The sequence below is a fragment of the Alosa alosa genome, chromosome 19, assembly GCF_017589495.1.
Source record: "Alosa alosa isolate M-15738 ecotype Scorff River chromosome 19, AALO_Geno_1.1, whole genome shotgun sequence".
NCBI lineage: Eukaryota > Metazoa > Chordata > Actinopteri > Clupeiformes > Clupeidae > Alosa > Alosa alosa.
In genome coordinates, this window is record NC_063207.1 from 6,079,336 (window position 1) to 6,094,726 (window position 15,391).

The window sequence follows — 15,391 nt, forward strand, 5'->3', positions numbered from 1 at the left end:
GTACACACACACACACACACACACACACACACACACACACACACACACACACACACACACACACTCACACACACACACACACACACACACACAAATCTGCTAAAGCAAACCTGCAATACCAGGAACCTGGACATAAATCAAACTGTTTAACAGACAGGGTAGACCAGCCTAAACCCCAATAAAAAATGTTCTAGAATAAGAACAAATACATACATTAAGACACTTACATTAATTATGATATATACTTAAATGAATATTTCAAAACTATTCTATAGGCCATTTTAAATGTTTAAATTGTGGACTAGCGGAGTGGTCCTGACAGATGAGACCCTGTTGTAACACGACACATGTCACGTTAGGTGCCATGGAGACCGGCCTCTGTTATGCAACCCTAGAGTTTATTTTGACGAGCCCATTGGGCAAGTGGCAAGGTCCAAGGAACAGCATGATCTCCTTGGGCCGAGTGCACAAAAGAGCGACAGTAAAATGATAGCTGCAGCACACCTGTTCACAACGTCAACATTCTTGCAAGTGTGTCACGTTTTTAGACAACTACAGACTACAGAGTCCTCCCAGATGAGGTCTCGTGACTTGACTTGCAGAAGCCTGTTTCTGTCTACGTCTCACCGCTGGCTCTGTCACCGTGTGTAGGTGATAATTTTCCAGTGGTAATATGACACCATAGGGTGAGGGTCATTGAGGCTGTTGTATGGAGTGTCTTGCAGGGAGTGGCTAGAAAGCTTTATGCTATGCTCGCCGCATTGGGCTGACTGGACAGTCATGCTCGCCTCTCACAAGACACAAGACAGGGCAGACTTCATTGCATACATTTTCTCTTAAACTGCAAATGTATTTTTTTCAATTGTATGACTGCCCCTTTTCTATGTCTTGTGACGTGTTGCTGGTTATGAAACTATTCCTATGAAATCCAAATGTTATTTATTTACTTGTTTGTGTCCTTCTACAACAAAGGCACAGGGTACATAGCAGATCCAAAGAAACAGACATTCTGTCAGAAAGAGCTTACACAGTGCAGTATACATTAACAGGGGGTACAAACTGGGTCCCTTCTTAAGGACCTGAAAACAATGCGTATTATCAGTCAGATCACTGGTGTTGATGCCTTGGTTTTGTCACTGATGCCATCACAGTCAGAGCATGCAGAACATGCATTGAACATACACAAAATTCTGTGTTCACATCACTGATCCCAAAGCTCTGGACATCATCCCAGAGCTGTGGTCGACTCACATGAGGTTGCAATCACAAGCAGACCTATAACATCTGCCTCAAGCATAAGCCCAATAAAGCCCCTTTAAAGCCTTTGATTTAAATTCTCATAAAACAATATGGCATGTCACCCCAAGATCCATTCTCTCGCATCTAGACTCTCGCATCTAGACTTTGGCCTCTCTCATCTATGGTCCATGAGATAAGAGTATTGAATATAACTAGATATACAGAAAATGGCCGATGAAATGGAGCTCCTGGATGATCCTTCAGCTCCGTGTAGTGGACTGTTGTGAACTTGCTGAGGCCTCTCACTCCTCCCCGCTGATTTGTCATGGCAACAACTATCTACACAGACACTTGTATACCTGTTTTTGGTGGACTTGGACTGAGATTTCAAAGCTCTTGACTGAGAAATGTGTCCATGTTGATGTCACTATGTTGATGTCGCCATGTCACTTTTTTTTTGCACCAGTGTATGGCGTGTGTGTGTGTGTGTGTGTGTGGCTCGATGGTGTTTTAAGCCTGCAACTGTGGACTTCAAGGCACATAACCCTTACCTTAACCCTTGCCTAAACCTAGTGCCATCCATGCAGCGCTGCCTGGAAGACGAAATTAGGGGCTTAAAACACCATAAAACGTGTGTATGTGTGTCTGAACACGCCAAAATCCTGTCACAGCACCAAGGCCAAGGCAGCCGCCTCGATGGAGAAGAGGTGCTTGTCCTCCACCTCTGGGCAGTAGAGCCTCATGAACTCTGTGAGGCGCAGGAGGTACTCGATGTTGTGACCCGTCTGACCCCTGCAGCAGGCGATCTGGGCGGCGATCTCGCCGGGGCTGGCCGGCCCGAGGTAGATGGGATTGTCGGAGGTGGCGATGTAGACCAAGGCCAGCAGAGGAGCTTCGCCCTCCTCCCGCGGTCGGAACTCCACCATCTTGGTCACGTAGCCGCCCAGCACCACCTCCCTGAGGTTCAGGTATTTGAGAGATTCCTGAACTTGTGTGCCGGTGACCTCGTAGGCCACACCCCACGTGCAGGCCTGCAGGGAAGAGAGGGTGGAATATTCAGTTTTCAAAGGGTGTAAAAACGTGATGTTTGTCTACCACTTGAGTACAGTAGAAAAAAGCAGAGGCGCACTCAAGGGCTTGATTCTAATACAAATTTGTATTAGAATTAGAATTTCTCGGCTCTCAATACAAATTTGTATTAGAATCAAGCCCTTGAGTGTGCCTCTGCTTTTTTCTACTGTACTCAACCTTTGGAGTTCACGCACCAGGCAAAAACTTCACAAACTTAAGGCGCAGACGCCGACTCGCCATTGTCTACCACTTGACCCAGATACTGCAGCAGACCCGGAGTGGGAGTCTGCTTTCATTAAGACACACATTCAGTAAACAGAATGTTTACTGTAAACATTCTGTCCCTATACAGCTACACAAACACTTCTACGAGGCACAGTCATCACTGAGAAATGAAGGTTAATCTCTGTGCTGAACACAAGGCCCTTGGTGAACTTAACTACTGACATGCAAGACTAACAATAATAATAGCCACACAATTAAGGGATTTTAGTTCGTCAATACAACAGGCAGGAGAGAACTTTTACTTACGTCATGATCCTCCACCAATGTCACTACTCTCCCAGGCTGAAAAGAGAATAGAAAAGGGCCTTATGAAACGTTTGCATCTCAAATCAGTCAATATCACACTGGTCCATTTTTGCAATGTGACATGCTTTTGATATTCTCTATGCAATATACACTGAAACACGCCCAGGAACAGTGTTGGCTTGCACCTTCAGTAACCAAACTTTCTGTAAACTCACCATTTTATCACTGCCTCTATGAAAGTTGTCCCCGTGCCAAAAACGTCTCTTGTAGCCCCGAATATAACCAACTTTGCGTCTTTTGTACTTGAAGTCCGGTTTCCATACCAAGGAGCCGTAGCCGAATATCCAAAGATCTGGCAGCTCCTGCATCATGTCTTCGGGCCTCATTATGTTCTGTTGAGTGACCAAAATCTCAAAGTTTCTCAGGTAACTCGTCGTAGCCTATGGTCCTTGGTAGTCTAGTCTTCGGTCTGTAAATATCAGTCCGCTTGCACTGCCTCCACCAATGAATGAGAGAGCCTTTAAATGATGCCTTGGCCCCCTTGAGGTTTCTGCATATCTGCAGAATTGGTTGCACTAATGTTTTTGCAGTTAACGGAAATTCCAGTCGTCTCTCTGATTCCGCTCTCTATCCATGCTGAATTTCGAGACTCCTTGTTAAATGCGTATCATTGGTCTGTACTGCGAAAAAAAAAGCGCTATGAGAATACGAAATTTAGATGACTGAATTGCAACTGAATTCAGCTTAGAAACTATTTCAGCAATTTGTCTCTGTTCTCTCACACACTCTGCAGAACCTCACGTTGGTCTGCAGACACGTGTATTTGTTGTCATACTACAACGTTACTGACCAATGATATCATAGAGAAAGGGTATCGTAAACATTGCCTATCCAATCACAGACTTTTTCTAAAGATAGGCGTCAGAACAGAATGATCCAACTCCCCCATCGCCTGTTTTGCTCTTGTACCTGGCATGTACGTCAGGACAGTCATTGCGCACATGGTACTTGGTAGATGTTACGCCAGCGCCTCTGTAAAAGATAACGTTATTCAAATCAGAGACAGCTCACTAAGGTAGGCTAGTAAGTAACAGGACGTCCACACTTTGTCATATCCGAAGGAACCGCCCTTTAAGATATATGACTGTTTGCCCTGACAGAGATTGTTTTGGACAGTGACGTGTGTACCACGCACCCTTCAACTGTACTGTCAGTGAGATGTTTTTTTGGAAGTTTACAGCAAAGAGAAGATATGCATTTTGTATAGCATCATACTCAGTCATTTAATTTGTGCATGACACTTCAAGCGGCAGATCAGGATAAGCTATTAATAGTTTGGTTGTAGCCTATCCCCTGGTACAGTCAGTTAAGGCTCTTAACAGGTCTAAGACACGACAGCCCCATACATTCTTGCCTGGTAATAACGCTGTGTGTTAGCCCTGAGCATCTTGTGCGTCTAATAACCACATGAGCGTATCTGCGTAAATAAGCTCTATTATCTTTTAAATTCAAGACCTAAAACGTTTGCAACGTCAAAGACAGTGATTTCCTTTTTGCGGCGTCCAAAACACTTAACGCATCTTCATAATTTAAGTGACTACTTTGGATGTTTTGTGAGCCTTGAGGATTTTTTTCTAAAAACACATTTTGCTCAGGCCTCACGCATGTGTATTGTATACTGCCCCCGTGTGCTAATTAGCGTAATTACAAACATCCCCTAAGGGCGAGGCCTGGGCTGTTTGCCATTGTAGGCCTACTGTAAAAGGGAGAGGTCATTCTTGGAAGTACAGAGAGATCCTTTTAAAAATCAACCTGTTCCGTCTGTCTGCCACTATCCCTAATCACGATGTTATAGACAAGGAAACAGGATATCTTCACAGATTTGTAAAATGATAGTATAGTTATTATTTAATCATAATAATACTTATTATTATTAAATGAATGATTTCACATTTCTTTCATTCACAAAAATCAACAGTCTTTCCATGCAGGCTGTATCTATCTGTAAGAAAAAGATAGTATGTCAAGCTGAGTAGAAATATTTGAATGTCGCAAACTCCCTGGTAAGCTAATCAGATTTCCCTTAGGCCTACAATTGTGTTATAAAGCATATCCTGAGACTCAATGTTTTCCTTCTCTGTGCTGCCCAAACAATCACAGGCCTAATCACACTGAATCGGCATCTGTGCAATGCAGATAAAGGCCGTCATGGGGAGTCTGACATTATTGACACATTCTTGTTGTAGTATTATTCGTTTGTGATTATTTGTGAGAATTTCCTCTCGCAGCTGCCTCTCTCTCTCTCTCTCACACTCACACACACACACACACGGCACAGGAGATGCGTGAGAAACTGTTGGCTGTCCTTGTGGAAGCAGGAAATGATGTCACAGAGTCGCAAACAGGATGCTGTTGTTACAAAACAATGAAGAAAAACAAGCGTGGAGGCCTGTGTTGAACGAGAGGAACAAATGGGGTTAACTGATGATGGGAAGCAAACAGCTTTTCTTTGCAGCTCTGATGTTGCCTGTTTGGTGATATTTATATTCTCTCTCTCTCTCTGTTTTCCTTTTCTCTCGTTCCCTGTTTTTCATCTGTTTTGGTAAATGGAGAATTCCTCTGCCTGTCCCACTGCCATCTTGTCAAGAAACACCACTCTGGTAAAATGACTCGCGTTTGAACTGGAGGTCATGTGGATTGGATGTTGCACATTTTTAATGAATATATCACCTCACATTCCTCACATGGATGTAACAGTGCTGTCTAAAGACTGATTGTGGGCAACCGAACTTCACACTACCTAGACACATGTTGCCTCAGTTGCCAGTTATTACACGTCATTATTACAGCTGGTCAAATAAGACGGAGGTGATTTCTCCACCCACACTAGATGACACACTCATCGCAGTTCTTTCTTATCTAGACAAATGCTTATATATCTAGGTGTTGCACTTCGCACTCCACATTTAATGAAACCAACAAACGACAGTGTACCAGATTTGTTTTCATTGTTTTGAATAAACAATAACAACAACAAAAAAATAAATTTAACTTTTCTTGATGGTCAACAGTCACACAATACAGAATGTACAGGTTTCATAAATATACAGTATATACAAAATAAATTTAGAAAACATAAAAAGATCAGTGCTTCTTAGGATTTAAATAACTAGTGAAATACTAATCTTTAAAAAATAACATCAATTGTTCTGCAATTTCAACTATTTTTTAGGCTTCTTCGGTGTGATAGTCACTTGTTGGTCTTTGTCCCCTTGGGCATGAGTTGCATACAGTGTGATAAAAATTACGTTCTTTTGAGCACCTCACCGCTGCAGACAACTGCCTCTGTATTCAACGGAGCAGTGGCCACAGTGAGTAAGGGTCTCAAACGAACAGGGCACTAATTTAGGTCTCCAACCCATTTTTAAGGCTCTGTGATTATTATGCATATAAACTTTGTTTTACAAAAAATCTGACATCAACAAAAAGGTACTCAGTACTAGTGTTACAAAGCTGATTTTGATAAGAAAGTCAAAGACTGTCCACAAAGTGGGCTGTCTCCAATATTATTCTAAATGCGTATGAATGTTGGTCTTGTAAAAATGTTCCCCTTTTCTCTTGCATAGCACCCAGTTATGGTTGGGACATGGAAGAAGACGGTGGGTCTTGTAGGTCAGGCAGTTATGATTTTGATTACTGGATTGCCATATTACTAAATTTAAAAAAAAAAAAAACTTTGAATGGAAATAATTAAATATTATTGGTCCATGATTACAAACGTATAGAATAGTCTTTTCCGTCTCCTGGAGGGTGGGTGGGTGCTTGTGAAGTCTCCATGGTCCCCCCCACACCCTTGAGTGAAGGCAGAAATGCCAGAAGAGCCATCAGTCTCTCAGCTACAGTATGGGCACTCCGGTCGTTTCTGCTCTGAATCGAATCAGTCCTGACGTGTTTACATTCAGACGTAGTCTATTGCAGTCGCCTGAGCACAGGCCCTCTCCAGTTATCAAGTTTCCAAGAGCAGCAAGTCACACTTAAATAAAAAAAAAACCCCATCTATATGTAAACAGTCCAGAAGATAGTCCTTCTTGATAATCTTGATATTTTATACCTGTGAAGAGAGCAGAGAACATATGACATTACTCAAAACGAAGAAAAGAACAAAACAAACAAAAAAAGGTTGCTTAATATTGACAATGACAACAGCACAAGCCCCCCACGCACCCCATGGCAGAAGATGACGCTTACCTCCGTAGCAATGACGCACTCATTTCTCTCCTCAGTAATGACGAACACAGACTGGTACATGGAATCTCTTGAAGAACATATTGTTGATATTCTACATTCCGGCTTTTCTCTGCAAACCAACACAAATTCAACAGTCATTAGAATGGTGTGCCAAACCCCAAAGCTCACAACAGAGCTGAGGGGAAACCAAAGCATGTCTCAACAAATACTGTTCAGCGCTCACAGCTTTGTCTTCTTTCCCCCTCAAGCAAAAACCAAACACTCTGGAGATATCTGGCCACAAAGCCACTGCTTGTGTGAAACCTAATCGGAGTTGGAGCGAGTGATTTTTTGAAGGGAATGTCAGTTTACGCGAGTCAGGCAAAATGTTTGTTGCAACGTGCTGTGGCAAGCTAGCGTGAGAACAGACCTGGGGGTGGTGTTCGCTCTAAAGCTTGATCTGTTTTCATCAGTAACCAGATCAAAATATTCAAGCTGCCGCGCTCCCTCAGGACTTCACTCATTAAGTCAGCGAACCAATTAGCGTGCTTAACACCTGTCCCTATTCAAATCATCTGGCTCCTTATGACGCCTTCATCTGACTGGAACAGTTTCAGAGAAAGGAAATGAATGCTGAAGTCACAGCGTATGCGAGACTCTGTGAGGAAAGCTGTAGATGATGTATTCTTACCTATATATTCTACCCAGTGGCTTTTTCTCTTCTAAACATTTCTCATTGTGATGCAGTTTGTCCTCTCTCGACAGCTCTTCCTTGTAGTCCATCTGGGACTTGTAGTCCTTGTGGTAGTTGATGTGTTTGTAGTTCAGCTTTTCGCTAGGACAGTCCACCTCCAGGCCCAGCTTCTGGTTGTTGTTTTTCAGCTGCATGGCGGAGATGAGGTTGTCCTTCTGAAAGTCGGACAGGTTGTTCTTGGTGGACGTGTCCAGGTGCTCGCGGGCCCTCTGCTTGTGGACGAAGCGCAGCACCACAAACACCATGCAGAGCAGCACCGTCATGGCAACCAGGCCCACCCCCAGGAGCACCGCGGCCCAGGGTGCGTGGTCGTCCGGCGTGGGTGTGGTGGTGGCGGGCGCGTACGCCGCCTCGCACTGCGGCCCGCTGAAGTGGGGTGGGCACACGCAGCCCACGCCTTTCCGGCAGGTTCCGCCGTTCAGGCATTGCCGCGTGGCACAGACATCAGTGTGGCGGTCGCAGTTGCGGCCCTGGAAGCCAGGCGGGCACATGCAGGTGTAGCCATTGATGCTGTCCTTGCAGGTGCTGCCGTTGGCGCAGGGGTTCTTGGCGCAGTCGTTGATGTTGACCTCGCAGTGGAGGCCACTAAAGCCCGACCGACAGATGCACTTTCGCACGCTCCCCTCCATAGCGCAGTGTCCACCTGACAGGACAGACAACCAGAACATAATCATTAACCACATGGTTGTATAACCTAACACTTACTCTGAAAGTGGAAATAGCCACATAAGTGTTTGCGTGGGTGTGCAGATGCCTGTTTGCCTGCCCCTGCATCCATTACCTAGTTTTCCCCACTGACTGACGCCAGAAAGCTTTAGTTCCACACATGATCAGCTACAATATCCTTCGAGTTTTCAGTGTGTTGTCCCCATGGTTATTTTAGTGTGTGTGTGTGTGTGTGTGTGTGTGTGTGTGTGTATGTGTGTGTGTGTGTGTGTGTGTGTGTGTGTGTGTGTGTGTGTGTGTGTGTGTGTGTGTGTGTGTGTGTGTGTGTGTGTGTGTGTGTGTGTGTGTGTGTGTGTGTGTGTGTGTGTCTGTGTGTGTGTGTGTGTGTGTGTGTGTGTGTGTGTGTTGCAACATCACCTACCGTTGGCGCAGCGCAGGGATGTGCACTTGTCCACGCCGCTTTCCTCGAGTTGAGCCCGCGTAGCCCGGCAGGACACTTTCGACACGACGGCTCGTCCGTCGTCCTTATCGTGGCACCGGCCCAGGTGGAAGCAGGGCGATTCTGCACAGGTCAGCACCCGAGTCTGACAGTGGTCACCCTCGTACCCTTTTGGACACTCACACTTATACCCGCTCTCAAGGTCCTGAGAGGGCAAGAGAGTGAACGAGAGAGAGAGAGAGAGAAAGGGAGGGGAGAGAGGAAAAAAAAAGGTTCTCAGTGTTTTATTTTAATGCCTCTGGACCGAGTCCAAGAAATTCCCCCTACTGTCGTGTTTATCTCTGCGCTGCTTATCCTGCTTACGCGCACACATCCTCTCGCTACGATCCATACACATTCATTTACAAGCTCTATCAATGTGGGTCGACAGGCGGACCAAAAGGTCTGCCCTGTTTGCTCGGCGCTGGCAGCCCTGGCGAGAGCAGGGCCTGTGAGAAAGGAAGCAGGGGTGGGCCGAGGGAGCGCCGCGCCGCTGCGGCCAAGCGGTGGGAAACGTCGAGACTCACCGTGCACAGGCCTCCGTTCAGACAGGGGCGGCTGTCGCACTCCTTCACCTCCCGCTCGCAGTTGATGCCGGTGAAGCCGGGGTGGCAGGTGCACGTGTAACTGCCCTGGCCCGTGTTCATGCATGTCCCGTTCCGGCAGGGTTTGTGGTGGGTGCAGTAGTTCAGATCTGGAGAGGGCAAAGGTCACAAAAACAACGACGCCTGTTTATGCCTCTTCACAGTCCATTGACTCTCAGTGTCTGCGGAGCTGCATGCGGGAGTTAAGGTGCCACCTTGACCCAGGCCTGGACTGGACTGCACAATTGGTCAGGCTCATCCACTTATACACAATCCTGGCACTAGCTTTAATCATGCATATCTATTGAACTAAGTGCCATAGAGCACAGCAAGTGGAGTTTTACTCACTCGCTTGCTCTTTGACTCACTGATGACCAGTAATGAATGTGGAGTTGTCTCCATCAAGTATCCACCTTAATTGTGAAACTCTACTTCCATCTGGTTTTCATCTTCTTTCCATTCTGTTCACATTATAACTTAATGCAGTCTTAGCTTATATGTCTTCCGAAATGTTGAGAATTCTGCACTATATACATATAAAATATAAGTTAACTTTTATATGGCTTAGGATGCGTCAGGCACTGTCTACCATCACATTAAAATCAATGCAACGAAGCCGGAAATAGAAAACTGGATGTCTGAATATTGAAGTGTCACGGCGACGCCCATTGTTGAATGAAAACGAGCAATTGTCATAAAGGAGGCTCTAAGTATTATTTAAAATTCTTCAATTAATGTGAACTACACAAAAATAAATTGATAGCAGCTTTAAACAATTACTGTACGTAAGGTGCTCAGTTACCCAAAGATTGTAGTAACTGTACTTCTACTAGGCCTACCAGAACAGTTGCAACAAAATACATATACGCATAGGCCCATGTGTTTTTATCTAGTTACCATGTTTAATTAAAGGCTTTTTCATATATTTTTCGAAACAGAGTGCCTTTGTTACTTTGCTTTTTTAAGTCAGAACTTAGCTTCAGCATGATATGTTATACAGACCTGCTCTCTTCCTGTGAGCCCCTATTAATCATGAAGCTACTCTATGGTTGCAGTGTTCTATAACCCCTTCTCCAACTGATTACTGTCCCTCTACCTTTTAATATGTTTGCTTACCTCTCCTCCTTCAAGTTCAACCTGATGTTGATATAAAGTACTTGCAATGTCTGTACAGGTGGAACTACTAGATTTGTGTGTTTTTTTTTGCACAATTGACACCACTCGCCTCTACCCAGCACAACTTCTACATGCACTCATGGGCGGATTATGAACTTCCGGGCCCCTGGGCCCAGATGTATTAAGGGCCCCCCAGTAATTGTCGTATATGTGGGAGGGGGGGGGTTTAGGGGTCCTCCCCCAGAAATGTTTTAATTTGTTTGATGTGATTTCCTGTATTCTGGTGCATTTTGGGGATGGCCAATACTAAATTCAATCAGATTCATAGCCTACATCCTGATTTGTTGATATTGAGGCAATGATTCCATGCAAAGGCTTGGGTTTCAGGGCCCCCTGACCCCTTGGGCCCCTGGGCCTGGGCCCGGTAGGCCCGTGCAGTAATCCATCCCTGCATGCGCTTCATTTATCCTTTTTGATGCCTTCATAGAATTTTGGCTGAGCCAATGTGAATGGGTTGGGGGGTCTGATAAGAGTTGTTATTGGGCCAACCCAGTGTCAGCATAGAAAATGAATCAGTTGGCCCCATCCTGACTCCTAACAAATGACTGACACATCTCATATAAGATGACACCAGCAGCCAAAGTTGCTTGTTTACTTTTATTTATCAAATGATCTCTGACCCAACACTAAATCTTCCTTATAAGAAGATGAGTAACAGTAGGCTACTACCACTAATGGACTAAAGAGCTCAAGTAACCTATTGAGCCATTAGTGCCAATGTGCCATAGTAAGCCATTATGCCTTCTGGCAGTTATTCGCTTTTTTATCATGTTATCCAGGCGGTTATCGCATGCTGCACTTTTATGGTGCCTCCAGTATTGCTGTGTGTGTGTGCTTATCATTGTCATTTGGTTTAACTGGGCTAGACAGCACAGTTTTAAATGGATGGCTACAATGCGGCCCCTTCCATTAGGAGGACGATTTATCTTCTTGACTTTTGCTACAGACAATGGGCAAAGCGGGATTGGCCAGCGGTGTCATTCAGGGATATTGCACTTACCTTGATCACAAAGAAGGCCGCCCCAGCCCTCGTCGCAGGTGCACTGCCAGGGCTGTTGACAGGTGCCGTGCTTACAGGCGGGGTGTCTCTTACACTCGTCACAGAAGATGCCCTGCCAGCCTTCCCTGCAGCTACAAAAGCAAACAAAGACCTTTAGTTATTATGAAAACAAACACCGGTTACACCTGTACTTGGGTCGAGAGCGCTGTACTTACTCACACTCTCCGGGTTTCGAGCAGTTTCCATTTGATTTGCTGCATCCTTCGAGGCAAATCGCTGAAACAAACAGACAAAAAACATACGTTAACTTGTTTTCCACGATATAGACTTAATTAAAATGTCCTTTAATATAACAAATATCTGGGTTGCTTGGTTTTAAACAGAAATGTTTAGCAAGAACGTGTGACTGCTTTTGGTCTTGCAGGATAATATGAGGTTCAAACCACGGAGAAACTGTCGTTTCTGTAATGTGCCTCTTCAAGCATTGCCTTAATTTGCCTCTCCTATTTTACGTTTCTAGGTTGTATGTGACATTGATTTCACATGGTTACAAGCCTCGTGTTTAACGGCTGGTTAGATTCGAGCAGATGCTTGCTCTTAAAAGCGGACAGCTGCCCCATTGTTGCTGGTGGGCTGTCCGAACCGTGTTTGCAGCTGCTGCGCTCCGCTTCAACAATAGAGACCGCAATTTAGTGGCGCGTGGCGGATGATAATGCCGCGATTAACCCGGCGCGTGCTGCTCTCCTAGGAGAGCGCGGGTCGGATTAAGCTCTCTGAACTGGCGCGAGCTGGGGAGGGAGAGAGCGAGAGTGCGCCTCGGAGGACCACTTCATGATTGCAAAACTGCCTAGATTTTAGTAACGACAACGCTGAGAAACACCTCGAGGATTTGTAATGCAACCATGATAAGCGGGAATTTGCAGTGGATTGCAGGTGGATTTTCATGTTTGAATCAAGCTCTGTGGAAGACTCATAAATCCGGCCTGGGTGCCCAAAAGACTCATCTGTTCCTAACCACACATGATAATATTCTATATAATGAAGCAAACCCATGTTATTGGAGGCCAAACACACATAGCCTCTCCTGTTGCTTACGTTCTTCGCAGTATTGTCCATTCCAGCCAGGGAGACAGGATCTTTTCCCGTCAGGGTCGCAGGTGTAGTGGCCAAAACGGTCGTCCCTGGGATTGCATTTTTGGGAACAACTTTGGCCGTAGTAATTTTCATTGCAGATGAACCGGTAAGAATACCTTAGCTCCGTCTGCTTCCACGTCAGATGATCCCGAGACCACTCAGCACCTACTTCCAACTTTCTCTGGGTGGCAAAAAAGCTAATCAATAACTCGGGGTTCGATGTATCTGTACAGAGAAAGAGATAAAAAAAAATACACAAAACACACAACGTCATTTAACAATAAACACAACTGAAAAAAATCATTCTAAATGTGTAGCCTACACTGTAAATGCTCGTACATTGTAAAATGTAAATGAATTTCATTGGTTTTATATGAGTTTCCCTTAAATAACCAATCAAGATTCATTGGTTTATGTTTTAAGGAGAGTCTAGAGCGCAGTGTACCGCTATTTAAATTTCCTCTTCCTTTGTGTGAGCAAAACATTTTCGACCCTATCACCCCCCCTCTCCAAAGGTCGGAACAGAAAAAGGTGTAAAGTACAGGAAAAGGCCGTCAGTAGATTTTGGCGAGGTTTAGATATTCTCACCAAAGACTTGCTCACTTTCCCACGCCAAAAATAAACCGGAGGAAGCGCGATTGTGTGGAGCAAGAGGATGAAATAAGTGCCTTGTTGCACGTAATTCCAACAATGGATGTGAGAGGGTGCGGAGAGGGGGTGCGCTTGGGTGAGGGGGGGCGAGCCTACCCCGCATTAAAAACAACAACAAAATCAACCGTGAAAAAATTAATAAGACGTGATTTCGTTCAAAATGCAATAACTGCTTTATAAAAGTTTTAAACACATTTTTCAATTTATGTACAATAATAAAATCACTGTCTCCCCCTGGCGGAGATAGAACGCACACATCCTTTACTCACCTAATAATTCCTGTGTCGGTGCATACCAGGCTTCGATGATTAAAGAAAAGGATCCCTAAGAATAAAATATGCATGCATTTGATTAGATACTTTAAAAATGTAGGTAGGCCTACTACAAAGACGGTTAGAAACCCATCATAGATTCGCCTACACAGATTACAAAACACATAACAGAATGTCGCGTAAGTAAATATATATCATTTCACATTAACAAAAGTTTTGCAAAACAGTTATGTAAAGAAGCAGTAGTCTTAAAATGAATGTAGGCTAATACAACACATAGGCTAATACAACAGAGGTAAGCTAACAGCTGAACAGCAGGGTGCAAGTGGGCAAATTTAGATAAGCAGGTGTTTCACCCTATCAGGCTACCTGGCAGCCGAGAGCACCGTAAGCGCTGCATCACCAAAACGCTTAGTTTTTAAGTAAGAAAAAAAACAAATTTGCTATTGATAACTACATTAATTCCAGTCTTACCGGCCAACTAAAGTCGATAGGCAATCGAATTGGTTTATTGACCCCGCCGTTCTTCATGACGCTGAACGACTTGGTCCCTAAGACAGGCGTGATATTACTGCCGAAGATGCATTCACCAGGGGTCACCACCGTTTGGTAGTTCTTCAGGCACACTCGGAAAAAGGTTCGACACTCGGGACCACATGCCTCACCATTGGACAGCAATCTGTAATCGTTCTTAAACTCATGAAGACCAAGCTCGAATACACCGGATCCGTAAGCCTGCGGGAGCGCAACAAACACATCAGTCAAACTCTTTCGTGAACGCACCATCACTGATGGAAGACATCGGGCAGATGAATAGGCTTACCTGAGTCGTTATCATTAAGCTAAGTACAAGAATTTTGTACCAAAGTGCCATCCTTTAGCACTCTTCAATAGCAGCAGCACGTTTCCCTTGCGATGCAACCTTTCCTCCTGGTGCGCTCCTATTCCAAAGGGTAACGGTAAATGTGGAAAAGTTAAATAAATATTAATCCTTCTTCAAGCCCACTGCAGAGAGCTCCGGTGGTATCTATCCAAAAGATTCGCAGGTGTCGTAAAGGTGTCGTTGATTATCCAAGCATCAAGGTTAAACAAATAAGAGTAACGTCAATATCCACAGTTTAGCCATCTTCAATGCGGTTGTCGCCTCTGTGCATCCCACTGAAATGGTTATATCTCTTGACGGAGTGCTGGCTCGGCTGCTGAAGTTCAGTTAAAATGACGCGCAAACGTGTGCTGTCAGTCAGTCAGTGATGCAAATGGAGGTGCTGCTACAGGGATTACTGTTTCTTCTGTGGGGTGGGTAGGGCTCCCTCTGTTTATATACTTGAGAGTTCTTATTACGTACCCTGTCACTGCCAATCATCAAACTCCGCCCCTTTTCCATCCCCTCTCTCGCGCCAAGTCGTCCTCGTATCTGATTCGATGTCCCATCGGCCCGCACGCCACCCCGGGTACCAGTCCCAGCAACACAATATTCGGACATATGTTGATATTGTCTCTGTTGATCGGATCAGCATGCGTGCTATACAGTATCGTTGCCACTGCATTTGCCATTTCTAAAATCAGAATAAAAACAGAGTAATGTACTATACTATTTCGAGTGAACAC

The 15,391-nt window shown here is 44.8% G+C and overlaps 2 protein-coding genes across 2 annotated transcripts; both read right to left on the reverse strand.

Annotated features, from left to right (window-relative positions):
* Positions 1–922: 922 nt before the first annotated feature.
* On the reverse strand, positions 923–3,661 carry LOC125284098 (glutathione-specific gamma-glutamylcyclotransferase 1-like). The gene is made up of 3 exons (XM_048227851.1): positions 3,057–3,661; positions 2,842–2,877; positions 923–2,270 (listed from the first exon to the last, which is right to left on the reverse strand). Exons 1-3 carry the CDS (start codon positions 3,225–3,227, stop codon positions 1,905–1,907), a joined length of 573 nt encoding a protein of 190 aa, XP_048083808.1. The 5' UTR covers positions 3,228–3,661; the 3' UTR covers positions 923–1,904.
* Positions 3,662–5,529: 1,868 nt separating this feature from the next.
* Positions 5,530–15,060, reverse strand: dll4 (delta-like 4 (Drosophila)). The gene is made up of 11 exons (XM_048228577.1): positions 14,607–15,060; positions 14,258–14,518; positions 13,781–13,835; positions 12,822–13,085; positions 11,942–12,002; positions 11,727–11,857; positions 9,494–9,660; positions 8,910–9,132; positions 7,760–8,465; positions 7,090–7,198; positions 5,530–6,952 (listed from the first exon to the last, which is right to left on the reverse strand). Exons 1-11 carry the CDS (start codon positions 14,655–14,657, stop codon positions 6,947–6,949), a joined length of 2,034 nt encoding a protein of 677 aa, XP_048084534.1. The 5' UTR covers positions 14,658–15,060; the 3' UTR covers positions 5,530–6,946.
* Between the last annotated feature and the right edge of the window lie 331 nt (positions 15,061–15,391).